This window comes from Mesoplodon bidens (assembly GCF_964165515.1).
Source record: "Mesoplodon bidens genome assembly, chromosome: 11".
In the NCBI taxonomy this organism is placed as follows: Eukaryota; Metazoa; Chordata; class Mammalia; order Artiodactyla; family Ziphiidae; genus Mesoplodon; species Mesoplodon bidens.
Genome location: NC_138167.1, coordinates 5,479,563 through 5,505,834, shown reverse-complemented (window position 1 = coordinate 5,505,834; position 26,272 = coordinate 5,479,563). Strand labels below are relative to the sequence as shown.

Genomic DNA, 26,272 nt, shown 5'->3' with positions numbered 1-26,272 from the left:
GGCAGGCTGCACCTGTCAGGTGAGGGGGAGGAGAGGCCGAGCTGCCAGATCCAACTGGAAAGGAACCAGTCCCAGTCCAGCCACAACCCGGGAGTGGGGAACTGGAGGCAGCCCAGGCCTCTTGGAGCCCTGCAGTCCCCGGGGCCGGGAGGGAGTCAGGCCCGAGGTCAGGGCCAGAGACCGGAGGGAGGGGAGGAAAAGGAAGAGGGGCAGGATCAGAGAGGCTGGCGGCGGGCGCACGGAGAGGAGCCGGGCAAGGAAGTGAGCCGAGAGACACCCAAAGAGAAGCAGCAGGGGCAGAGACAGGGACAGAGACAGAGAGAGCCTCAGACACAGGTGCTGGAGGAAGAAGACCAGCAGGGCAGAGACTGCAGTGGAGACAGAAGGGGAGACTCTAGGACAGAAACCAAACGGTGGCCTTCTCAGGGAAGCAGGGAGGTCACTCCAGGGAAGCTCCAGCTCTTCTGGCCCCGACTGCCGCAGGTCAGCTGGCTCCCGGGGAGGGGGGCGGGTAAGAGGGGAGAAGGTGGGCTGAGGGTGGGCTGAGGGCGTGGCCCCGAGATGAGGATGGAGGCACCCAGAGCCCAGGACTCAGTCTGCCTCTCGTCCTCCCCGACCCACCCAAGGGCTCATGAAGGGAGACAAGCGCGAGGAGCCTGAGCCGGGCCCCGAACCTGCGTCCCCCCCGCCGTCCACGGACGAGGAGGAGGCCCTGCTGGAGTTCCACCACTCCTACCGGGAGCTCTTCCAGTTCTTCTGCAACAATACCACCATCCACGGCGCGATCCGCCTGGTATGCTCGCAGCACAACCGCATGAAGACGGCCTTCTGGGCCGTGCTCTGGCTCTGCACGTTTGGCATGATGTACTGGCAGTTTGGCCTGCTCTTCGGAGAGTACTTCAGCTACCCCGTCAGCCTCAACATCAACCTCAACTCCGAGAAGCTCGTCTTCCCCGCCGTCACCGTCTGCACCCTCAACCCCTACAGGTCGGTCTCCTCCCGCTGCTTCCCCGAGCCTGGGAGGGCGTTTCAGAGGGTACAGGGGTGCCCACGGGGCGGGCAGATGCTCAGAGCCAGAGGTGGGAGACGACACGCCTGTCCCGAGGCAGACCTCCCTTTGCGCAGGATAGGGAGCCCCCGACCTGACGGGCTGGCCTTCGCTCTACCCAGTGACGCCTTCCTAGTGCCCGGGGCTTCTCCAGAGCAGGCCTGGGGCACCGACAACTTCCTCCTCCAGCCCTTCATCCTCCCACAAGCGGGAGGGGAGTGCTGATGAGGTCAAGATGCTGAGAACTCCAGAAGGGCAGGGTAGGGATCAGGCCCTCCTCCGAGTCAGGCGATGAATCTGGTGGAGGTTCTGCGGTGGGGCCGTGGCAGGGGAGGTGGGATGGGTGGTGGCAGCTGGCAGGGGCTGGGCCCTGGTATGGTGGTCTTGGTTGAGCAGGGGGCTTTGTTCTGGAGAAAGCAAAGTGGCGGGTGGTGGCAAAGCATTCTGTGCGCCGGAGGCGGGGGCGTGGAGAGTCACAGAGCCAGGAGAACAGGACAGCCCTGGTCAGGCTGTTCCCCCAGAGGCTCAGGTGACCCTGCTGGGCTGTACAGTCCACCTGCCCAGGTGACTGACTCTTACGTACTTGGGTGTGTCCTGAAGTTTTGGGTTTCATCACTGTTCTTTGCCAATTTTCGGTCGGAAGCCAGAGGGTGTGGAGGTGACCATAGAGAAGACAGGAGGGCAGGGCTGGGTGTTTACACACACCCACGTTTTCTGTGTATTCATTCAGTCCTGCCACACCTTGGGACACCCGAGGCAGGCCAGACACGGGGCTAGGCACCCGGCAAATGGGTTCACCGATCATTCCTGCAGTTGTTGCCGAGGGCCAGTACTCTGCTAGGTATTTGAAAGATAAGATGGAAGAGACAGGCATATAAACAAACAACTTCAGCTCACTGTGATAAGTACAATAAAAATTGTGAGGTATAATCTCTGTCTTCAAGGAGTGTAAGATTTACGAGTGCACGTGTGTGTGTGAGCACACAGATGGGGTGTGCGTGCGACTGTGGGTGACTGGGATTGGTCACACATTGGGGGTGGCCTATTCTGTTGTGTCCGAGGGTGTGTCATGAGCTAGTAAGGGTTGGGACCTCCTGTCCTACGGAGAAACATTGCCGGGCCATTTCACTGATTAACCCCCTTATAGGGTCCAGGGTAAGAGGCCAGTTACTAAGAAGCTGCCTCACGCACCAGACACAGCTAAGTACCCCACAGGCATCTCCTTTAATTCTCCCAACCATCCTACGAGGCAGGTACTCTTACCATCCCTGTTTTACACTTGAGGAAACTGAGGCAAAGAGAGATAAGGCACAAGGTCACGGAGACAGTGACTCCGCTGTGACTCACCCTGTTTGCCTGATCACAAATCACAAACCCTGCCTCTTCTTAACGCCCAACATGTGACCGTGGAATAAATGGAATCTCCGCTCAGATGTTCACATCTCCTCCCTGAGCTTGTTTTATCCCCCTTCTCAGCCTTCTTTCTCTTCCCCTGGCCCCTGGGACTTTGCTTCTCTTCTTCCCAACCTCGTGCTCCTCTGCCCTCATCTTTCCCTCCTCTTCCCCCACCCTCATCCCCTGGGGCAGTGGCGGAGGGGAGGGCAGGCAGGCAGGCGTGAGGACTAGGCTCTCAATAAAATGCTTGTGGTTGAAAGATGTGGGTGAGAGATGGACAGGGCAGGGGTGAGTCTGTTGAGGCCTGCGTATTCTCCAAGGTGCTGCAGGGAGCGGGGCCCTGAACAGTAGTGGAAAAAGCCCCCAGGGAATGAAAACCAGAGCCCCAGCCTCTGAGGCCTGCGGGCTGGGAGGCAGGTGTCCACACAGGAACAATATCCCTCCTGCACGACTTAGTGGGGAGAGAACACAGCACCCCGGAAGGCAGGGGAGTCAGGAAAGGCTCCTCAAAGCCGGGCAAGGGTATTGAATGTCTACTACGTGCTTGATCCTGCACTGGGTGCTTTACAAGCACTACCTCATTTAATCCTGACAAGTCCATGGAGATGGGCCTTATTATTTCCATGTTTGCAGATGAGGAAGTGGAGGTGAAGTAACTGAGCAGGGTCAAACAGCACATAATAAAAAAATTAACAACGATAATGGCTAACACATACAGTACTTAATACAGTACTTTATAGTACAAACAAATGAAAATTTTCTATTAATTAAATGATTTAACCTTCACAACAGACCTCTAATGTAGATACCAGTATTACTCCCATTTTATAGCTGAGGAAACTGAGGCCCAGAGAGGTTACGTAACTTGCCCAAGTTCACACAGGGAACCGGTGGGGAAACCGAGATTCAAAAATACGCCCCCCCCTCCCTCCCCCCACATAGGAGCCAGTGCATCCTAGGTCAGCAGCTGCGTCACAAACCAAGTGTGTTTGATCTCAAAGCTCTTTCTCCCATTGCACTTTAAGGAGGGGCCAGGCAAAGGCATCCAGGGTTGGGGGGCTGGTGGGAGTCTGTGGGGAAGAGCAGCAGGAGTCCAGAGGGAGGAGGGAGGAGGGAGGAGGGAGGAGGGAAGGATCCAGGCTATTGGCTCCTGCTCCAGGAGAGAGGCAGGGAAGGGTGGACAGGTTGATGCAGCCCCGTGGGGGTGGGTGGTAGCCTGAGTGTGACCCACGCTGCTGGCTGGCATGGGTACTAGAGGCAGAGGCAAGATGGGTGACTTGGACAGGGGAAGCAGGGAGGAGGTGGAAATGGTGACCAGATGCCCCGCTGCAGGCAGCTGGGCGTGGCCAGCAGAGGGGGAGGAAGAAGGGGGAGCGTGGCTCTGGGCTGTTCTATAACTGCCAGAGAAGGGGACAAGGCTGAAGACCTTCATGCTAAGCAAGGAGGTGCTGAGAATCCAATGTCAAAGGTCAGCTACAGCAACCCCCTCCTTTCTGGTTAACAAAGGGCTTTCTTCACCCCAGAGACAGGGCCAGACATATCCACATCCATGGCAAACAAAGCCCAAGAACATATTTTTCATCCAGTCCTCGGAGGGATGGAGGCCGATTCTAAGGAAGAGCTTGGCATTCTTAGACAGCAAAGAAGGTCATGGAATCTTCCTTCCCAGAGATGGCAGAGCAGGGGGCATGGCGGTGAGGAGGTGGGCAGTGCCCCAAAGAGCTGCACTGAGGTAGGGGAAGGCTCTGAGCCGACCCTGCACTCCCACAGGATCTGGAAAGCAGGCTCTGCATTGGAAGGCCCGGCAGGGACAGAAAGCCCAGACTCTTAGACCTGACACTCTCCCAACCCCCTCCCAGGGATGGACTCCTTCACGTCAGGAACCTTACTAAACCTCTGTAGCAGCTGTTGCTGGAAAGTTCTTCCTTAGGTAAAGCTGCAGCTTACCTCACCGTCACTTCTACCCTCCGGTCCTGGTTCTGTCTCTTTGGAGAAACTCTAAAGACATCTTCTTCTTTGCCCGATGGCCAACAGTTCAGGTGCACCCGACTGTGCTGCAGTGTGCCAAGTCCACTATCGCGATCTGATCTTCATCACAAGCTTGCTAGATAAGGAGGGAACTGTCAGCTAGCTCAGAGTCAGAGGAGAAGATGGAGGCTCTGAGACCCTAAAGGCTTTGCAAAGGTCACCCAGCTGCTAGGTGGATGAGTCAGAATTGGAATCTGGTCTTAGGCTCCACTTTTGTTAAGACCACGAAGTCACAGGGCAGGTGAGTGGCAGGCAGCACTCCTCTGTCTCCTCAGCTTTCTCTGCTTCAACAATAGGTTACTATTATCGTTCGCATTAAAGAACAGTCATGACAATAAAAACAACAGCCGCAATTATACAGTACCCACTCTGCCAGGTATTCTCCTCGGTACTTTTGATATATTAACTCATTTAATCCTTATAACCACGCTATGCAGCAGGTACTCCCATTTTACAGATGATGAAACAGAAGCACAGAGGAGATAAAGTAACTTCTCCAAAGTAACTTCTCCCAGGCTAACCATCTAGAAAGTGGTGAGGCTAGGCAATGAGCATGGAAAGCTGATTAGATCTCAGTTCCAGTAACGTTTCCTTTTACTGCTGTTCTTTTTTTTTTTTTTTTTTTTTTTGTGGTACGCGGGCCTCTCACTGTTGTGGCCTCTCCCGTTGTGGAGCACAGGCTCCGGACGCACAGGCTCAGCGGCCATGGCTCACGGGCCCAGCCGCTCCGCGGCATGTGGGATCTTCCCGGACCGGGGCACGAGCCCGTGTCCCCTGCATTGGCAGGTGGACTCTCAACCACTGCGCCACCAGGGAAGCCCCTACTGCTGTTCTTTTAATGACCAGTAACAAAAAAATCTCAGAATGTCAAACACACACCTTCCACCTGAGCTACATTTTCTCTTATGAGAGGATGAGGGACAGCCGGCTAGACTTTTATGAGGGAGATAGTGGAGGAGGACTGTGAGGACATGGACTAGGCAGTGATTGTTGGGGCTGCACACTAGGACCTCCTGGGACTCTTGTAAAAACTACCTTGTTTGGGCCCCACTCGGTCCCACCAATCTGACTCTGGTGATTGAAGCCCTGCACTGATGCTTCACTTTTTCTTTAATTGAGGCAAAATTACATACAGTAAAATGCACAAATCTTAGGTGCTCTTTGAGGCTTGGCAGTCAAGATATTGAACATTTCCATTAGCTGGTGACCCTTTGCAGTCAATTCCTTTCCCTCTCCCACTATCGTCTTCTGACTTCTGTCACCATCAATTAGTTTTTTCTGTTCTTAGACTTCATATAAATGGAATCACACACTATGAATTTTCTTGTATGTGTGTCTAGCTTATTTTGCTCAGCTTCATGTTTCTGAAATTCTTTCATGTGGTTTTTTGTTTGTTTGTTTTTTATCTGTGTCAGTCCCTTTTTACTGCTGAGCAGTGTTGATGGACATGTGGGTTCTTTCAAGCTTTTTGACTGTTATGAATGAAGCTGCTATGAACATTCACATACAACTCTTTATGTTTTCGTTGCTCTTGGGCAAATAGCTAGAAGTGGAACTGGGTGAAATATCCAGAGGGTTATAAGGTAGATGTAGATTTAACTTTATAAGAAACTACCAAACTGTCCTCCAAACTGGTGGTACCATTTTAAACTCCCACCAGCAACAATTCCAGATGCTCCACGTTCTCACCAACACTTGATGTTGTCAGTCTCTTACTTTTAGCCTAATGGATGTTAAATGGTACCTCATTATGGATTTGATTTGCATTTACTTGAGGACTAATTATCTTGAGCACCTTTTCATGTGTTTATTGACCATTTGTATATTTGGGGGGTTCATTTTTAAAACAATTTGTCTTTTTCTTGTTGATTCATAAGAAGTTTTTATATTTCAGGATTTCTTCTTTAGGTATATTTTTAAAAATATTTATTTGGTTGCACCGGGTCTTAGTTGCGGCACGTGGGCTCCTTAGTTGTGGCATACATGTGGGATCTAGTTCCCTGACCAGGGATGGAATCCAGGCCTGATGCATTGGGAGCGAGGAGTCCTATCCACTGTGCCACCAGGGAAGTCCCTAGATATTCTTTATTCCAAGGAATTTTGCCTACCCAAGGTCATGAAGATCTCTTCTATATTTTCTTCTATAGTCTTTATGGTTCTGAATTTTTTGTTTAGGTCTATGATTCAGCTTGACTTAATTTTTGTATATGGACTAAGGTAGAGGTTGGGGTTCTTTTCTTTCTTTCTTTCTTTCTTTATTTATTTTTCATACAGTATCCAGTTGTTCCAGCACCATCTATTTAAAAAAAATTATTTTCGGGCTTCCCTGGTGGCACAGTGGTTGAGTGTCTGCCTGCCGATGCAGGGGACACGGGTTCGTGCCCCGGTCCGGGAAGATCCCACATGCCGCGGAGCGGCTGGGCCCGTGAGCCATGGCCGCTGAGCCTGCGTGTCCGGAGCCTATGCTCCACAACGGGAGAGGCCACAACGGTGAGAGGCCCGCGTACCGCAAAAAAAAAAAAAAAAATTATTTTCGCCATTGAGTTGAACTGGTGCTTTGGTCAAAAATCAGCTGACCACATATCTGTGATTATATTTCTGGACTCTATTCTGTGCCATTGATCTTTCATTTATCCTTACATTAGCACTACACTGTTTTGATTACTGTGGCTTTATAGTCTTAAACTCAGGTAGAGTAAGTCCTCTAACTTGGCTCTTCTTTTCCAAAATTGTTTTGGTCATTCTAGGGTCTTTGCATTTCCATATCAATCTTAGAATCAGCCTGTGAATTTCTTCCAAAATGTCTGCTGAAATTTTGATAGATACTTGAGTTGAATCTAGAGAGCAATCTGGGAGACCTCATGAGTTTCTTTTTCCTTCTTTTCTTTTTAAAATATTTACTTACTTATTTATTTATTTTTGGCTGTGTTGGGTCTTCGTTGCCACACGCGGGCTTTCTCTAGTTGTGGCGTGTGGTGGCTACTCTTCTTTGGGGTGTGTGGGTTTCTCATTGCTGTGGCTTCTCTTGTTGCGGAGCACAGGCTCTAGGCACGCGGGCTTCAGTAGTTGTGGCACGTGGGCTCAGTAGTTGTGGCTTGCAGGCTCTGAGCGTGGGCTCAGTAGTTGTGGCGCACGGGCTTAGCTGCTCCGTGGCATGTGGGATCTTCTCGGACCAGGGCTCGAACCCGTGTCCCCCGCATTGGCAGGCGGATTCTTAACCACTGAGCCACCAGGGAAGTCCCCCTCATGATTTTCTGATCCATGAACATCTGCAACTCCTTTTATTTTGGTCTTGGTGGTTTGTTTCAGCAGGATTTTCAGTGTACAGGTCTTGCACTTCTTTCATTAGATTTATTCCCAGTGTTTGATGTTGTTTATGCTGTTTAATATGGTGTTGTATTTGATTTCATTTTCCAAATATTTGTTGCTAGTTTGTAGAAATACAATTAATTTTTGTACATTGGCTTTGTGTCTTGCAACCTCGTTTAATTTCTAGGTGTTCTAGGTGTTTGTTTTGTTTTGGTAGATTCTATCCCTAAGGCCCTGCTACTCTGGACTTTCGTGATGCAGAATATAGGCCTTGTATTGAGAAGAAGGAATGTGAGGATTTATACTGGACGGTGCTTAACTTACAGTGTTTGGGCCCCACCCGAAACTCTAAAACTGAGTCTCCTCTGGTGTATGGTAGGCGGGAGGGGGCGCGGCGTATGCAGTATTGGCATTGGCATTTTTTAAGCTCCTTGGAAGATTCTAGAAGTGCAGTTGAGAACCCCAGATTTAGAAAGTGTCAGGTGGCAGACGGACCCAAAAGCCACCCTCGCCGGGGCGGGAAGGGGCGGAGGAATGGGGCGGGATGGCGCGCGCACCGCGGGTCCCTGGAGTGTCTGGGCCCAGCCCGCCCAGCCCGCTCCCGCCCTGGGAAGGGGCAGACGAGTTCCGGGTTCCCTTCCAGGCCAGGGCTAGGTGGGAGGAGAGCGCCTCCCGCCCCTCCCTCACGATAAACATGCGGCAGTAAATGCCGTCACCGCCGGAGCTCACTGTCGCCTCCTATTATTCCACGGACACACCTGTCTGCACGCCCCCTCGCCCCCGAGATAGCCTGGGAGACCCCAGAGCTATTCCCCGCAGGCTTCTCCGGGATGAACCGACCTCTCCGGTTACAGACAGGGAAACTGAGGCCCAGGGGGGCCGGGGATCGTCGCGGGGCCGCCGCCTCCTGGTGCGACCCTTTGCCATCGCCCCTCCCAGGTACACGGAAATTAAAGGGGTGCTGGAGGAGCTGGACCAAATCACAGAGCAGACGCTCTTCGACCTGTACAAGTACAACTCCTCCAACACCCTCGTGGCCCACGCCCGCGGCCGCCGCGACCTGCGGGAGTCCCTGCCGCACCCCCTGCAGCGCCTGCCGGTCCCGGCTCCGCCCCACGCCGCCAGCAGAGTCCGCCGATCCGGCTCCAGCCTGGAGGAAAATAACCCGCCGGTGAACAGGAAGGACTGGAATGTCGGCTTCCGACTGGTAAGGCCCCGCCCACTCGCCCCGCCCCTCTGGTGCAGCCAGAGCCCGGGACTCGACTCCGCTCCGCTCCCTTTTCCTACCCGCCTCTGCTGCCAGTGGCACAAGGCGGACCCAGTCCGCTTACTGGCAAAATAAATAAGTTAAATACTTAAATATGGTTTGAAAAATAAAATTAAATGGCATCTTTCTGGGCTCCAGCTTGTGGAGGCTCCTCGCTGGGGGCCTGTGGGAGCGTTTATGGGGCGGGAAGTCAGATCTACTGTGGAAAATGCGCTTTCTCAATACCAATCCCCCGCCCAGTGGGACTCAGTTGGGACCCTCCAGTGTGACGGGGCACTGGGGCTCCGCCGACCTAAGACAGAGAATAGGGAGACAGTGACAAGGAAACTTTAAAAATAAATGGGAGAGAAGCAGAGAGAAGAAAGAGAGGCCCCTTTAGTGAGAGCGGAGCATGGTACCCGGAGACCGGGGTTCCAGTCCCCGCTCTGCTGCTGGGACGAACCACTTGATTCCTCAGTCTTCCCATCTGTGAAATGGGGAGAAGAATCCTTGTTCCACCCTCCTCGGAGGCTGCATAAATGACCCCGAGGTGTGTGCAGCTCCCAGTCTCCTCCATTAATCCCCTGCTCTCCGGGTCCACTCTTATCGCGGCTTCTGTTTCTTCCCACTCCTGGCTCCCCACCCCTGTCTATCCGTCTTCAGGACCCCAGACTATCCATCCCTTGACCTTGGCCCCGTCCTGCTTACCCTTGCTGCTGGTCCTCTGACTCTCTGGTCTCTGTGTCTAGTGCAACCAGAACAAATCGGACTGCTTCTACCAGAGGTACTCATCAGGGGTGGATGCCGTGAGGGAGTGGTACCGCTTCCACTACATCAACATTCTATCCAGACGGCGGGACTCTCCATTGCTGGAGGAGGAAGCGCTGGGCAAATTCATCTTCGCCTGCCGCTTCAACCAGTTCTCCTGCAATGAGGCGTGAGTCTGTTCCTGCGGCCTGGCTTCGTGCTCCCGACGCGGTCTCCTTCCCTGCGCCAGCCTGAGGCCCAGCATGGCCAGCACCCCGGAATGCTGGTTGACTAAATAAATGCCTGCGGGTGGGGAGGAGGGAGAAGCATTGACTTCAGGTCCAAACCTCTGCCCCAGGAATTGTCCTGCAGGATTTCTCCTGCTCCCTGCAGGGCTGGGTCTGAGTGAAGCAGCCTCAAATGGATGCCCTGGGAAGGCTGGGGTTGAGGTCCGGCTTTGAGAAACCAAGGGCTGGAAGCACGGTTCTCCATTTTTCTAAGGCCTCTTTCTCACTAGCATCAAACTCCAGCGGGCCTGGAAGGTCATCTGGTCCCCTGGCCCGCTTGCTCAGATGACGCGGCAGTAGTGGTATAGTGGACACAGCATGGCCTGAGTCGGGGACTAACCCTCAGTTCCTGCTCTGGCTCTGTTTCTTCCAGGCCAGGCGACTCTGAGCATTTCACATCACTCTTCGGAGCCTATTTTCTTTGTAAAGTGGAGGAAATGAGATTCATTCAATATTCATTGAACAAATATTTTTGACTGTCTGGGCTACATGCCAGTCACTGTTGTAGGCATTTGGGATACATCAAAGAAGAAGAAGAAGAAGAAAAATCCTTGCCCTTTTGGCACTTTTTCTTTCTTTTTCTTCTTCTTTTTTTTGGGGGGGCACGCCATGCAGCATGATGGATCTTAGTTCACTGACCAAGGATTGAACCCACGCCCCCCACAGTGGAGGTTCAGAGTCTTAACCACTAGACTGCCAGGGACGTCCCTTGGCATTTTTCCTTTAGTGATGACGATGATGATAACATCTGTCTCCAAGTGCAAGAGATGACGAGTTGAGGGTACTTTACACACTGCCGTGTGGTGGGTCTCATTACTCCTGTGAAATGACACTCACACAGATGAAGTCACTTGCCCTAGGCCACCAGGCCAGCCCGAGCCAAGGGTCCTCCCCACTCTACTGCACTGCCCACCAGGCATTCTTTCAGTCACATCTCCTGTCATAATGTCCTTGCAAAGAGGTCATGGCAGCTGCCAGCTCTCTGAGGGCTGGGAGAGGCTAGGGGTAAAGGGAGGTCCCCTTCTGTAACCTCTGGCCCCTCCTACCCCCGGCTTCCCCTCCCTATTCCTCGGTGTTCAGGCACCATCTCCCTGCCTCTGCCTGGCTGAGGAAGGGTGTTGAGGCAGCGTCTCCACTCTACAGGGGCCCCTGCCCTTTTTTGTCACTAGGGCCAGGTGTCACCTGCTTCTGCCGCCACCCCTCACCTGGAGCACACACTCTGCCCAGCGCACACCTTTGTTCTTGTCTCTTGTTTCTGTGTTTGTTTGAGGACAGAAGCTGCCACTGGGGAAGTGAGACCAGCACCTGAGCCTGGGTCAGCCCACACCTGCCACCGACTTGCTCCGTCACCCTCTCACTTTGCCTGCCCCAGGCTGCTGCCCCCCCCATCAATGGAAAGTCCTTCGTTCATCTCAGTCTTGACGCTTAGGTCGCTTCCTCAGTTCAGAGCTTCATCACTTCTCACCGGGATTATTATAACCTTCCTAATTTGTCACTCTGCCTCTCAATCCTCCCTTTATTCTGCGACCACAGGAAGCTTTAATACTTCAGGGTCCTGCTTGCACTTCACTGTGCTTAACTATTCCAGTCAGGCCTGGTTAAAATCCTTCAGTGTCTCTCTGGCCTTCGGAATTGAGTTCAAGCTCTTTATCATGGCTTTCTCAGTCCTCCCCGCCCCCGTATCCAACACCCTTTCCCCTCTCTCTATAATCTTTTCTTTAATAACAGCTTTATTGAGGGACTTCTCTGGTGGTCCAGTGGGTAAGACTCCGCGCGCCCAATGCAGGGGGCCCGGGTTCAATCCCTGGTTGGGGAACTAGATCCCACAGGCACGACGCAACTAAAAGATGCTGCGAGCCACAACTAAGACCCAGCGCAGCCTAAATAAAAAAAATAAGTGGGGCTTCCCTGGTGGCGCAGTGGTTGCGAGTCCGCCTGCCGATGCAGGGGACACGGGTTCGTGCCCCGGTCCGGGAGGATCCCACATGCCGCGGAGCGGCTAGGCCCGTGAGCCATGGCCGCTGAGCCTGCGCATCTGGAGCCTGTGCTCCGCAACGGGAGAGTGCACAACAGTGAGAGGCCCGCGTACCGCAAAAAAAAAAAAAAAAAGTGTGGGACTTCCCCAATGGTCCTGTGGCTAAGACTCTACGCTCCCAATGCAGGGGGCCCGGGTTCAGTCCCTGGTCAGGCAACTAGATCTCGCATGCACGCCACAACTAATGCCCCCACATGCCGCAACAAAGATCCTGTGTGCTACAAATAAGGCCCGGCACAGCCAAAAAATAAATAAACAAATATTAAAAGAAAAAATAAGTATTAAAAAACCCAGCTTTATTGAGATATAATTCACATACCACAAAATTCACCCTTTTAATGGCTACAATTCATTTGTTTTTAGTATATTCACAGAATTGTGCAACTATTACCACTGTCTAATTATAGAATATTTTCCTGACTCCCTGTTCTTTCCCCTCCTACAAGCCTTGGCAACCACTAATCTACTTTCTATCTCTATGGATTGCCTACTGGGGACATTTCATATAAATGGAATCACACAATGTGTGGTCCCCTGTGACCGGCTTCTTTCACTTCGCATCCTGTTTTCAAGGTTCATCCATTTGCAGTGTGTATCAGTAATTCATGCCTCTTTTCTTTTTTTGGCCACGTCGAGAGGCATGTGGGATCTTGGTTCACCAACCAGGAATCAAACTGGTGCCCCCTGCAGTGGAAGCATGTAGCCCTAACCACTGGACTGCCAGGGAATCCCCCCAGTTCCTGCCTTTTTTCTGACTAAATAGTTTTCCTTTGTATGCATAAGCCACATTTTGTTTATCTCTTCTTCAGTGGATGGACGTTTGGGTTGCTTTCACTTTTTGGCTATTATGAATAATGCTGCTATGAGCATTCTTGTACACGTTTTTGTATGGATGTATATTTTCATTTCTCTTAGGTAGATACCTAGGAGTGGAATTACTGGGTCACATAGGAATTCTGTATTTAACATTTAGAGGAATTGTCAGACTGTTTTCCAAGTAGCTGCGCTGTTTTGCATTCTCACCAGCAGTGTGTGAGGGTTGCAAATTCTCCCCAGCCTCCCCTTGTTATATCTGTCCTTTTGACTTTAGATGTCTTAACGAATCCCTATACTCTTTTTTTTAAATTAATTTATTTAATTTTTGGCTGTGTTGGGTCTTCGTTGCTGCGCGCAGGCTTTCTCTAGTTGTGGCGAGCGGGGACTACTCTTTGTTGCGGCGCGCGGGTTTCTCACTGTGGTGGCTTCTCTTGCTGCGGAGCACGGGCTCTAGGCGCATGGGCTTCAGTAATTGTGGCACGCAGCCTCAGTAGTTGTGGCTCGCGGACTCTGGAGCGCAGGCTCAGTAGTTGTGGCGCACGGACTTAGTTGCTCCGCGGCATGTGGGATCTTCCCGGACCAGGGCTCGAACCCGTGTCCCCTGCCTTGGCAGGCGGATTCTTAACTACTGTGCCACCAGGGAAGTCCCTGAATCCCTCTACTCTTAATAGCAAATTTATATAGCTCTTACTGAGTGCTAAGCCGTTCTGAGTGTAATTTAATCCTCCCAGTATCCCTGTGAAGTAAGTAGTATGATTATCCCCATTTTACAGATGAGGAAACTGCAGCAGAAAGAGATCAAGTACCTGGGCTGGTCCTCCAGCTAACACGTGTTAGAGCTAGGATTCAAGTGCACGTTGTTTTGTTCTGGAGTCTGTGCTCTTCACCATCACGTTACACTGCTTCTCATATATATATCCTCGTAATGTGTTTCTCTTTGTATGTGTTTTTACCACGTGCGTATGTACTGTGGACATCCATGGCATTGTGTCATGTATCTCATGTCCCTTTTTATTGTTTAAACTAAGCTCTGTGAGTTTAAGAATGATCCATGGCGCTCTGTCTGCTCTGTTGATTCCACCTGCTGCAAACAGCCCGTGCTGTGCATCTGCCACACTGTCCCTGTCCCTCTCCTCTGAGCAGGGCTCACAGGCCTTGCAGGACTGGCCGCTCCTTCCTTCCTCCCTCCCCGAGGGAAGCCTTTGTTCTGGAAATGCTGACTTCCTAGCCCTTCCCAGAATGTGCACCAGTACTTCACACCCCTGCGCCTTTGCTCTTCAAGGCCGATGGAGCATTCCAGATCATCTAGTTCCATCTCCTCGTTTTACAGATGAGGAGAGTAAGCTTAGGGAAAAATGGCTGCTCAGGGCCGTACAGCCAGCGCCCCCCGCTCCTGATCTCCGTCCAGCCTTCTTCCCTCTCCTACTTCTCTTCCTTCCTCCTCTGCCTCTCTCGGCCCAAAGCCTCATCCCCCTCTTCTCCCTGCTCCCCTCACTGGCTCCCAGAAGGCAGGGTAGTTAGAACACAGATCCCCTCTGTTCCCGTGGGGGCTCTGGCTGCAGCCCCGCACAGCCTCCCTGTTGGGGGACCTGTGATTTGGTGTCAAATTGTGTTCCTATGGCAACACAAATCTGAGATTCCTTTCTCTCTGTTCCCAAGCCTGTCCCAGCCCAGCTTTGGACCTACCGGTGGGAGGCATGCTGATGTGAGGGGCCCCGTTCCCGCCCTCGGATCGACCTTCCTCCTTGAAGCTTTGTGCTCACTGGTCTCACTCTCTTCCCCCCAGACCCCCCTTCCCTCCCGTTCATTTGTCAGCTAGTTGCTAATGATCTCCTATATCTCCAGTGTACCAAGAACCACACCATTACCCTAGAGATGATTCGGACATGAATGAGATGTGGCTCCTGTCCTCAAGGAGATTATAATCCAAATGGGGAACGAAGAGTTAGACATGTGAGAAGCTAGGGATGCTGCAGGAGTTCATAATGCAGCACAGTGACGGGAGGGTCACAAGGCCAGTGAGGTCAGTTGGCCTCACTGTAGGGTGGAAGGGAGGGAGCCTGGGTGGAAGTAGGGTGGAAGGAGCCTGGGCTAGAAGGTAGCTGATCTGGGTTCGTGTCCCATCTCATCCTTGCTGCTTGTGTGACCTTGGGCAGCTACTCAATCTCTCCGAGCCTGTGCTTCCTCTTCTGTGAAGTAGGGATGATGCCCAGTGGAGTGACTGAGGGCTTGTGGGCAAGGCTCCCAGCACTGTGTTGGCACATAGTAGGTGAACAGGAAACAAAGGGCTCTGAAAGTCTTGCTCTCCCTGACCCCCTGCACTTTCCCCTCTGACCCCTCTCTCTCTCTCCTGCATAGGAATTACTCCCGCTTCCACCACCCGATGTACGGGAACTGCTACACTTTCAATGACAAGAACAGCTCCAACCTCTGGATGTCCTCCATGCCTGGGGTCAACAACGGTGCGCCATCCCCGACCTCAGCCCCAACCCCTCCCCCGCCCTGTGCACCCACATTTACCCACCTTGAGCCTGTGTTCTAGTGATGCTCGGGGCCTCACTGCAGCATGCCCATCTGTAGCCTGGAAAATCCTCTTTGTTTTTTCTCCCACGTGGGCATCACGTGGGGCATTGCAGGTGTGGCAGGGATCCTGTCCCAGTCCTGCCTTCCGCTCCCCGTCACCCCAACCCCGAACCCAGCTCAGGGGTTGCCAAATCCATTTGCAGGTCTTCCTGAACTTGCTGCCCTTGGAGGCTTAGAGACTAGGCAGGGTGGGCGGCTGGGTTTCCACCCCCAGATGCTTCTCCCAGAACCCCCTCACTCTGTTCCCTCCGCACCCCCCAGGTCTGTCCCTGACGCTGCGTACAGAGCAGAATGACTTCATCCCGCTGCTGTCCACGGTGACCGGGGCCAGGGTGATGGTACACGGGCAGGATGAGCCTGCCTTTATGGATGATGGAGGCTTTAACCTGCGGCCTGGTATGGAGACCTCCATCAGCATGAGCAAGGCAAGGAGGCTGACTGGGAGGCCTGGGAAGGGAGCCTCAGATGAAGGACGGGGAGAGGGCCTGGGGGGTGACAGCCAGGGGACCTAAAGAGGTCGTGCAGGGCGAGCCTCGAGCGCGTGGAGGTCTTCAGGAGCAGAAATCAGGGGTGAGGGGCCCGGCCGAGTGGGCATTAGGAACTAGGGATCTCGGGGGGGTGAACCTCGGGCGAGAGCACCGAGAAGGGGTGCGGGGCATGCTTGGGGTTCCAGGGGATGCTCCGGGCCCAGTGTCCTTGGAAGTAGTCCTGGGCATGTGTTTTGAAGTGGTGAGGCAGATAGGAGAGGAGGTGAGGTAGGACATACAGCCTGGGACTGAGGGAAGACAGAGGCCAGGAAGAGGCCTTGACCACCAGAGGTCTGACCTCTGACCTCTGACCTCTGACTTCTCCCTGTCTCTGCTTTGGCAGGAAACCATGGACAGACTTGGGGGTGACTATGGCGACTGCACCAAGAATGGCAGCGATGTCCCAGTGGAGAACCTTTACGGTACCAAGTACACGCAGCAGGTGAGGCTCAGCCTGTTTCTATGGTGACCGTCTCCCAGGCCTGCAGTGCAGGTCAGCCAAAGCCACAGGGGGCGTGTGATGGGTGATGGGGCCGGGTGGAGAGAGGGATGGAGGCGCATTGCAGGGACTGGTCTGTGCTCCCCTCCCCTGCCGTCTGGAGCTGCGTCGGGGAGGGCAGGCCTGACCCCCTCCCCCTTCATCCTCCCCTCCTGCAGGTGTGTATCCATTCCTGCTTCCAGGTGAACATGGTCAGGGAGTGTGGCTGCGCCTACATCTTCTACCCGCCGCACAGGGGTGCGGAGTTCTGTGACTACAGGAAGCATACTTCCTGGGGTGAGACTGCGGGAGGCCCGGCCCCACACCCCACTCGAGCCCAGGACAATCCCAGGAGCTCTGCACCCTCAGTGCCCTGGCTGTGGCTTCTGGCTCCCACGGTCTCCGGCAGGTTCTCCTGCCCACTCTTGTGTTCCGGCCCTTAGATGCTACCCCTCTCTGTTTTCCTCTCAATCTCTGTCTCTCTCCTCTATCTCTGTTCCTCCCTCACAGGTTCTCTCTCTGTCTGTTTTGGCTTCTGTGCGTCTGTAACGGGATGGCCCCATTTAAAAATAACTCGCAGCAAAAAGGAAGGAAGAGCACCTGAAGAAGATCTCCCCCAGGGTCTGCGTCCTGACTGTAGCTTCCCGGCTCACTCCCCAGGGCACCAGCCAGGCCGGTGCTGGGCACTGGCGGGGCAGCACTGGGGGCAGGAAGAAAATACTAGAAGTTATGTGCATCTGCCTCATGCCCTAACATCCTCCAGTTTATGTACGTTTTATAATGTACATAATGTATCAGTGCAGTAGGAGTGGGTATGTCATTTAGAAACCCAATGCATAGGTTGGAGTGGCTTATGGATGAATGTTTTACCTACAGGAGGGCACAGTCAAAAGAATCTGGAGGGCACTAGATTCTCCTCCTGACCCTGGTCTAGGAGCCGACCAATCCCTTTTCCTTTTTCCTACAGCTGAGTTATTCAGCAGAGAAGCTATGCTTAGAGAGAAAGAAAATCCCCAAGAGACTAGAAGATAGAGGGCGGGCGTCCCTGTGCACGTGCCCTTACCTGGCACAGCTGACCCCTCCGAGGGGACATGGCAGGGGCACAGCAGACCCTAGAGTTGCGTGCGGCTTCTGTCTTGGCTCTCTGCTGTGTTCACCTTTCTCCCTACTTTCTTTCCTGGCTCTGCTGCACTCAGCTTTCCCCCTGCCTGTGCTCTGCAGTCGGCCTTCCGGCCTTCCGATTCCTGGCCCTCTGGCCTTAGAGCATCACAGCGCATCAGAGCTGGAGGGAAGCTCAGAGGGCGTCTGGCCTGACGGGCTTCTTTCTCAGATGAACAAGCTGAGGTTCCCGAGGGAAGACGCGATGTCCCAGGACACACAGAGCAGGGACTCTGCCCCCTGCTCCCCCGACCCCCAAACAGTGATGGCTAAGTGGTTGTGAATTTGAAAGAGGTCTTCGAGAGAAAAATAACATTGCTGCTTGCTGAGAAGCTGTGAGGATGAGGGAGAGGAACTTGGCTGAAAACACAGTCTGTTGAGTTTCCTGAGGATGGCTTACTCCCAGAGAAAAGGGCCTAGCTGCTTCCCACTCTTCCTAATTAAAGATTAATTATGTAATTAATAATATAAACCGTGGTAGACAGAGAGATTTGGGTCAGAAATGAAGAAGGACTTCTGGGCCGGTGACTAAAAGTAGCAAGAATGACAAAATAACCTTACTTAGAACTTGGGAAATAGGGGGGAAGGGCGAATTCGTGGTCCCATTATTTTTTTTTTCTTGGTAACAGCTTTTCTGAGGTAATTCATTTCCCGGATAACTCACCCAGTGAAAGTGTACAGTGGAACTTTAGTCTACTTTCAGTTTTTAGCACATAGAGCTGTGTATCAATCATCACAATCAACTTAGAAACTTTTCATCACTCCCAAAAGAAACTATGTACCCATTAGCCCTCTCCATCTCCCCTTTCCCTGCGGCCACAGGCTCTCTCCCTGCCCCTACCATCCCACGCCCCTCATAACCACTAATCTACTTTCTATCTACCATAAGATTTGCCTGTGTTGGACATTTCTTATATCACAATATGTGATCCTTTGTGATTGGCTTCTTTTCATTAGCATAATGTTTTCAAGGTTCATCTACTTTGTAGCATATATCAGTACTGCATTCCTTTTTATGGCTGAATAATATTCATTGTACGGATGGACCACATCTTGTTTATCCATTCATCAGTTGATGGACCTTTGGGTTGTTTCCATTTTGGGGCTACTGTGAATAATGCTGCTGTGCACATTTGTGTACAAGTTTTGTGTTGAGTTTTCAATTCTCTTGGGTGTGGAATTGCTGGTGCATAGAGAAGTTCTATGTTTAACCTTTTGAGGAACCGCCAGACTGTTTTCCACGACAGTGGTACCATTTTACATTCCCAGCAGTGATGAGTTCCAGTTTCTCCACACCCTCATCAACACTTGTTATTGTCTTTTTCCATTGTAGCCATCCTAGTGGGTGTGAAGGGGTATCTCGCTGTGTCTCATTATTCTTACACTAAAATTGTTCCCATTTCCTTCTTTGACTTTTAAATGTCTGTCCATATCCTGTGCATCTTTACAGAGGTGTACCCTGGTTGATTTTATTTTTTATTGGACTTAGCTTAATTTCTTCAACATTTCCTGGTGCCGCCACTCAGGAGGCATCACTGTAACGCTACGTAATACTCCTGTGAAGTGGGCGCCAGGGATCTTGGGAGACCTCTTGGGTGTGGGGTGGAGAAGGCTGAGGGGGCCTAGGGAACTGAGCACGTCTTTGCACCCACAGGCTACTGCTACTATAAGCTCCAGGATGCCTTCTCCTCAGACCGCCTGGGCTGTTTCACCAAGTGCCGGAAGCCATGCAGGTGAGCATCCCCCCACCCCACCCCCGGAGCGCAGGTTGGGCAGCTGGCTGCTTGGCTGGGTAGAATACAGGGTCCTCAGCCCAGCTTTGAGTGGGAGAGCCTCACCCCTCATCACTGAGCGCCTTCTCCATCCCCAGGGTGACCACCTACAAGCTCTCTGCCGGTTACTCACGATGGCCCTCGGTGACATCCCAGGTAAAGTGTGTGTGTGTGTAACATTGTGGTCTTCTGGGCATATGTTTATGGTTGTGTATGACCCCACCCCATCCCTGTAAGCCTGAAGACTCTGGGGTGACCCCACTGACACCCCAATCCTTTCCCAGGACTGGGTCTTCCGGATGCTGTCCCGACAGAACAATTACACCATAAAGAACAAGAGGTCAGTCCTATCCTGGTTCCGGCCCTGGGAAAGGAATGTTTTCGAGGGAAAACAGACCTGGGAAGAGGGATCATTGATACGGTTGATTGGAGGAGGGTGTTTTCGAGCGGGCAGAGAAGTTAACCCCCTGCCGTTTCTTCCCACCCTCTCCCCAACGCCAAAGAGATGGGGTTGCCAAACTCAACATCTTCTTCAAGGAGCTGAACTACAAAACCAACTCTGAGTCTCCCTCTGTCACGGTGCGTCCCGCCTCGCTGAGGCTGGGATTCTCTTGGGCATCTTAGTGGGGTGGCTGTCTGTAAACACAAGGGATGGCCTCTGTGGGCCGGAGGGTTTGGGCCTCGAAGGTGGAAAGGGGATAGGGCAAGGGTGAGCATTAGAAGGTTGGAAGAAGGATGCTCGCTGGGGGTGAAGTCTCTGGGGCAGGGGGTGCCGGATGATGGGGAGAAGGCCCCTGAGACAGGTCTGGGTTTCAGCCGTCCCCATCGTGGCCTGGTTCTCAGTTTTCCCTGGAAGAAACCAACCAGTGGCCATGTGCTCCCAGGGGAGGGGAGCCAAGGCCAGGGGCCCAGGGACCAGGAGAGGCTGAGCGGGCTGGCCAAGGGCCTACGGGCAGGAGGGCAGGGTTCCTCTGCTGAGTGGTCAGTGTGCCTCTCCCCCTTACAGATGGTCACCCTCCTGTCCAACCTGGGTAGCCAGTGGAGTCTGTGGTTCGGCTCCTCCGTGCTGTCCGTGGTGGAGATGGCTGAGCTCATCTTTGACCTCCTGGCCATCACGTTCCTCATGCTGCTCCGGAGGTTCCAAAGTCAATACTGGTCTCCAGGCCGAGGGGGCAGGGGATCCCAGGAGGTGGCCTCCACTCCAGCCTCCTCCCTCCCCTCCTGTTTCTGCCCCCACCCCGCGTCCCCATCCTCATCCCCGCCGGGCCCGGCCACCTCCCTGGCCTTGTCAGCCCCTCCACCTGCCTATGCCACCCTGGGCCCCCGCCTGGCTCTATCAGGCTCCACGGAGGCCAGCTCCTCTGCCCACACTCCGGGGGAGCCCTGAGAGGGAAGGACGGTGTCCCCTCCCCAAGGCAGGCTCTTCCCTCGGTGGGAGGGGACCAGCCTTGGCAGGATTAGAGAATGTTTGGGGCTGCCTCTCAGAGCTGCCCAGCTGCCTGTGCTGTGGGGCAGGGAAGCGGGCTGGATAGGGGGCTGAGGAAATTGTCTGCAGAGCCACAGCCAGCATGGCCTCGGTTCCTGCCCTGTACCCGCTGGTCCTGCCTCAAGAACACTCTGGTTTCCCCACCCGAGTGCAGACAAGTCCTCTTTTCCCTTGGATCAGCCAAGCCAAACTTGGATCTTTGACAAAGAACTTTCCTAGGAAACAACTGACAACCAGAACAAAACACAAACAAGGGCGCACAAAGGCATGCACGGTTTCCTCCTCAAAGATGACTGGCTTCAGCCCCAGAATGGCCCTCCACGCTGCTTTCCAGGGACACAGACGTTGGCTCCTCTTCTTGAACTTGGGTGGGGAACCCCACCCGAAAGCCCCCTTGCTTAGTTGCTAGGCAATTTCCTTTCCCTGACTCCCAGGGCAGGGGCTGGAACAGTCCAGTGTAGTAAAGGCTTGGCCATTCCCAGTCGGAGTCCCAGGACTCTTCCAGCCTCACGACCCCATGCCCCCCTCGGAGCCACACCCCAGCGCCTCTGCCCTGCATCCCTGTCCTTTGGAACTCTGTGTATTTGCTCAAGCTATTTCCTTAGCCTGGAAGCTTCTCCCACCACCTGCTGGAGAACTATGCATCCTTTAGACTCCTGCTCAGATACCATTACTTCTGTGCAGGCTTCGGCCCCAGCTTGTCTTGCCCAGACGTGACCACTTCCCTATCCTGTGGACTCCCATAGCACACCATAACATCCATGGAGGTGCAGATGCTGCATTTTACTTTCCTGTTTATTTGTGTCTGCGTCCCCAACTAGACTGAGCTTGTTGTGGTCAGGATTGAGTCTTGTTCATTCATGGATCCTCAGGGTCTAGCCCAGTATCCTGCTTGGAGCAAGTAGGCAGGTACTTAATAAATGTTGTTGCATAAAGAATGTCTGGAGAGCTGGATGGGGGCACCATGAAAGGGTCAGGGAGTGGATGCAAGTCCTGGGTCACTGTCCAAGCACCTGGGAGGTCCCGGCTTGGGGGAAGGGACGGTCTCCCATACCCCTGGCTGCACTACGGAAATGACCATTCTTCAGGGGCCTTAGGAGAGACAAACTGTCTTGTTAGTTTCTCCATGGCCATTGCTGAGCTGCTATGTGCCCATCACCATGTTCAGGTGGGAGGTGAAGACAGGTGCCCTTCCGTCAGGAGACCTGCTGTGCAGTTCTTGGGATGATGTGCCCCTGTCCACGGCCTGAACCTCCTTTCCTTCCCAACCTTGGTTACCACCGTCTGTAATCCTCCTGTCCATTCGCTGAGTACCACTCACCACGCGGCTGCAACATCCTCGTCCTCATCTGCCTCATCTGCAGCGTCCTCACCTGCCTGCCTCCCCAGCAACTGCCCGGTAGTGGTGGAGGAGTCTGAGAAGCAGGCCAGGTTCCTAGGAACCTCAAAGCCTGTATATCCTCACTCTCACGTCGTCACAGAGACAGCAGGATTGGGGATCTTTCCAGCTTTTATTTGAACAAAGGAGAAATGGAGAGATGTCTGGATGGAGCCCTGGTTTCCAGACCCCCACTTCCTTCCCCCATTCCAGCATCAGACCTGGAACTCAGAAGGCAGCCTTCCTCGTCCTCTTTGGGACCACTTCCCCTGCTGCCTTGGTCTTACTCCCCTCAATTGTAATCTCCCTGTCCTGAGGAGCCACGTGAGTCTTGGGAAAGGGGTGGGGGGATGGTGGAGGGAGCGGGAAGGTAGGAAAGGTCGTGACGAGGAAGTGATGTGAGGACTCCTGACTTCCCTTTCCTGGACTCAAGATGATGAGGGGAAAATGCTGGTGTCACAACGGTTTCCTCTCAGAGCCCTCAGGTTCAGCCTGCTCCTGTGCTCTCTGGCCACAGCCTAACGTCAGTCCTGCCCCAGCCCTCCCTGGCTCCGTCTCCCCTGGCTGCGTGGGCAGGACCTGCCGGGCAAAGCTGGAGCTATTGTGGATGACAGCAATCAACCACACTCCCCCCCGTCCTTCCCCTTCTCCCCCAGCCTGCGCTGGAGTTTCTCCTGCCAAAAGCATGTCCACCTTGAGCTGTTTCCTTCTCTCCTCCATCCCTCATCTTTGTGTTACTCCCGGACACTAGGGTGGTTTGTTTGTTTTTTTAGCTTTAAAAATAGTTTATTTCCTTCTTCACCAACACACAAAGACATGCACCTTCTGACCATTATTCAAGGCATCACAAATTCCATAAAAACTTATATTAATGTATTTGTCTTACATGATTCAAGATAAAGTGGATTTTAAAAGCAAACGGGTGCCCGTTACAGGGGCCGAGAGGGGACTAGGGCAGGTACCAGTAATACAGGGCATGCGTTTTTCTAGAGTGTTTATTGAAATTGGCAGTAATCTGCACACTTGCATCGTATGAGTAGTTATCCAAAATTAGCACATCCAGGAGAGGTGCTCCTAGTCTCTCTGTCCCAGGTTGATCAGACTGGTAGAGAAGAGAGTTCCAGTTGCCTCCCGTTCCTTACTGAGCTTACCAGGTGAAGTGACTTGCCCAAGTTCCTGATTCTTACAGAACCAGATTGGAAGCCAGGTCTTCTGTGACTCAGCCTGTTTTCCTGTGACACATGGGGCTGGAATGTCAGTGGCTAGAACCCATGTCACCCCGACTGAGAGTGCAGTGCCCTTTTGATGACTCTGCTACTGTGGGGCCCGTGTGTGTGAGTGTGTGTGTGACACGTGATGGAGAGATGGGACTCTGTTATCTCAAGCTCTTTATACACTTTTTTTTTGCGGTACGCGGGCCTCTCACTGCTGTGGCCTCTCCCGTTGCGGAGCACAGGCTCCAGACGCGCTGGCTCAGCGGCCATGGCTCACGGGCCCAGCCACTCCGCGGCACGTGGGATCTTCCCGGACCGGGGCACAAACCCGCGTCCCCTGCATCGGCAGGCGGACTCTCAGCCACTGCGCCACCAGGGAAGCCCTCTTTATACTTTTTACCCTTTGTTTCGTGAGCCCTAACAGCCAATCCTAGTTTGCCCCTGTCCTATTTCTCCATCTCTCTCATTGTCTCCCTCGCCATGATTTCTTCTTCCCCTGGAGGGATTATGCTCATACTCACCTCCTCCAAGAGACTGGTTAGCGTTCATATCCCTAGACCCATGCACCTCTCACCATCTTTTTTTTAAACACAATTTTATTGGAACAGTTGAATACCACGTGTCTCAAGACTTTAAACCTGCTGAGTAAATAGGCATTTATCGTAAACAATGAAAGAAATTCTCCTTTTGTGCCGGGCTATGTGTAATGGCATTGACAGTTGGCACAGACTACTAAAAATTCCTTGTAACATTAAAACTAGGACATGGACACCTGAAACTAACACAACATTGTGAATCAACTATATTTCAATAAAAATTTTAAAAAATAGGACACTGAAGTTATTATTGTTAATACAAATTATTAACATTGCTACCACTGATTGAATGCTTAGTATACGGCAAACCCTTGCTAAACACTTTACGTGCGTTTGCTCATCAATGCGTGCTTCCCATTTCTTACATGAGGAGCCTGTGGCTCTTCTGGCTTCTTTACAGTGGAAACTGGGCAATTTGACTCTTGCACTTTATTTCAGTGACTCTGCTTCTATAAGGGCTCTGCTTTGGGGCCATTCGTACTGTACTTGGAGCCTCCCTGTGTGTTGGTGGAGGTGACCTCCTTCCTCTGTGAGTCCAGCTTCAACCCTCTTGTTCCTCAGAAGCTGGAGGATGGGGTGGAGTGAAGTCACCCAGAAGTGGGGGCGTCCAAGCTCCGTTCACATCCACAGCTCTGTTTCTGGGATCACAGAGGGGCGACAGGAAAGGGCCAGGGAGGGTGGATAGCAGCGTGGGGAGTCAGCTGGTGGATCAAGAGGCAAAGGGGTGAGTAGCTCTGATTCCAAGTCACAAATCCCTAGGACCTCACTCCTGTCTGGTCTCCCTGCATTTCCAGCAACGTCAGCGGCTGGAGGACCCGGGGCCTGGACTGGGTCTAGGGAAGGTCATTGTGGCCAGAGAATATTTGGGTGAATGTTGTACCCTTGTTGTGGGATTCATTTGGGAGATGTCCTGCACAGATAAGCATGGCATAAAATACCCAAAGAGGGACTTCCCTGATGGTCCAGTGGTTAAGAATCCACCTTCCAATGCAGGGGACGCGGGTTCCATCCCTGGTTGGGGAACTAAGCCCACCTGCTGCAACTACTGAACCCGCACGTCTCAACTAGAGAGCCCGCATCCTGCAACTACAGAGCCCACATGCTCTGGAGTCTGTGCGCCACAACTAGAGAGAAGCCCATGCACAGCAACGAAAGATCCCGCGTGCTGCAACTAAAACCCGACGCAGCCATAAATAAATAAATATTAAAAAAAAAAATACCCAAAGAATCAGGGGGTGGGGTCTGACTCAGAAGGACCGATGGAAAGCGGTAATTATGGGTCGTAGCAAAATGGGCCCTTAGTCTGAAGTCAGGAGTCTGGGGGCTGGGCTGGCTCTGCAGGGCACATGACCTGCGTGGCTCTGGGCCTCAGTTTTCTCGATTATAAAACAACGGGGCTGCGGTAGATTATCTCCGAGGGCAATTCGGATTGATGTATCGGAATATTTGGGAAAGGGGCACTGGGAACGTACTAGTACTACCTGATGGAGAGAGCTGTAATTCCACAGCGTTGTCACGGATGTGATCTCATTAGCCCTCATGACATCATCTTCCCCACGAAGGTAGGCCAGGCACTGTCGCTCTCATTTCAAAACCGAGGTCTTTTGAGAGGTCCCACCGTCGTTTGGAGGCCGAGCCAGGATCCGCTGTTGGGAGCATCGCCCAGCAAAGACTGGATGAGAACTGGGGCGGGGGGCGAGGGGGGGGTGAGGTAGGGGCAGGGAGGTGCCGGGCGGCAGGGCCCCAAGTCAGGGTTAGGCTTTACTCTGAGGTTTGGGTTGGAGGCGTAAATTCCTAAGAAAGTGAGAGATCACGGTGTCAGTGGAGAACTCTGGGGAAAGGGGAAGGGTTCCGGCATCAGACGCTTACCTGCCGGTGTCAGTAAATGCTGCGGCAACCTCAGCGGCTCTCCATTTTGCGAACTGGAACCCAGCATCCGAGTTTGTCCAACACCACCCACCTAAAAAGTAGAGAATCCTGAGCTGGAACCCAGCGAATCTGACTCCAAAGCCCCGAGTCCTTCTACTGTGGTTCATTTGGAAAAGGCCGGGCGATGGGGGAGGGGGCAGGGGGCCGGCGCTCCTGGGTGTCTGGGTGGGAGTGGTCAGACCCGCGCACGTGGCAGGGCAGCTGGATCCGGGGGCCCGCGCTCGGACTGGGTACGAAAGG

At 53.0% G+C, this 26,272-nt stretch overlaps 1 protein-coding gene and 1 long non-coding RNA gene across 2 annotated transcripts; one reads left to right on the top strand and one right to left on the bottom strand.

Moving 5' to 3' along the window:
- On the top strand, positions 1-21,853 carry SCNN1A (sodium channel epithelial 1 subunit alpha). Its single transcript, XM_081250067.1, has 13 exons — positions 1-483; positions 627-987; positions 8,720-8,987; positions 9,776-9,963; positions 15,270-15,373; positions 15,756-15,919; positions 16,365-16,463; positions 16,679-16,796; positions 19,312-19,390; positions 19,528-19,585; positions 19,714-19,769; positions 19,933-20,008; positions 20,436-21,853. Exons 2-13 carry the CDS (start codon positions 632-634, stop codon positions 20,814-20,816), a joined length of 1,947 nt encoding a protein of 648 aa, XP_081106193.1. The 5' UTR covers positions 1-483; positions 627-631; the 3' UTR covers positions 20,817-21,853.
- Positions 21,854-23,092: 1,239 nt separating this feature from the next.
- Positions 23,093-26,155, bottom strand: LOC308625584. Its single transcript, XR_014017121.1, has 3 exons — positions 25,973-26,155; positions 25,585-25,749; positions 23,093-24,804 (listed from the first exon to the last, which is right to left on the bottom strand). It is a non-coding gene; the product is annotated as an uncharacterized lncRNA (long non-coding RNA).
- Positions 26,156-26,272: the final 117 nt, after the last annotated feature.

Coding starts and splice junctions, on each gene's coding strand:
- SCNN1A (XM_081250067.1), top strand. CDS start 632: ATGAAGGGAGACAAGCGCGAGGAGCCTGAGCCGGGCCCCGAACCTGCG. Junction 9,964..15,269: donor CAGTTCTCCTGCAATGAGGC/GTGAGTCTGTTC, acceptor TCTCCTGCATAG/GAATTACTCCCGCTTCCACC. Junction 15,374..15,755: donor CATGCCTGGGGTCAACAACG/GTGCGCCATCCC, acceptor CGCACCCCCCAG/GTCTGTCCCTGACGCTGCGT.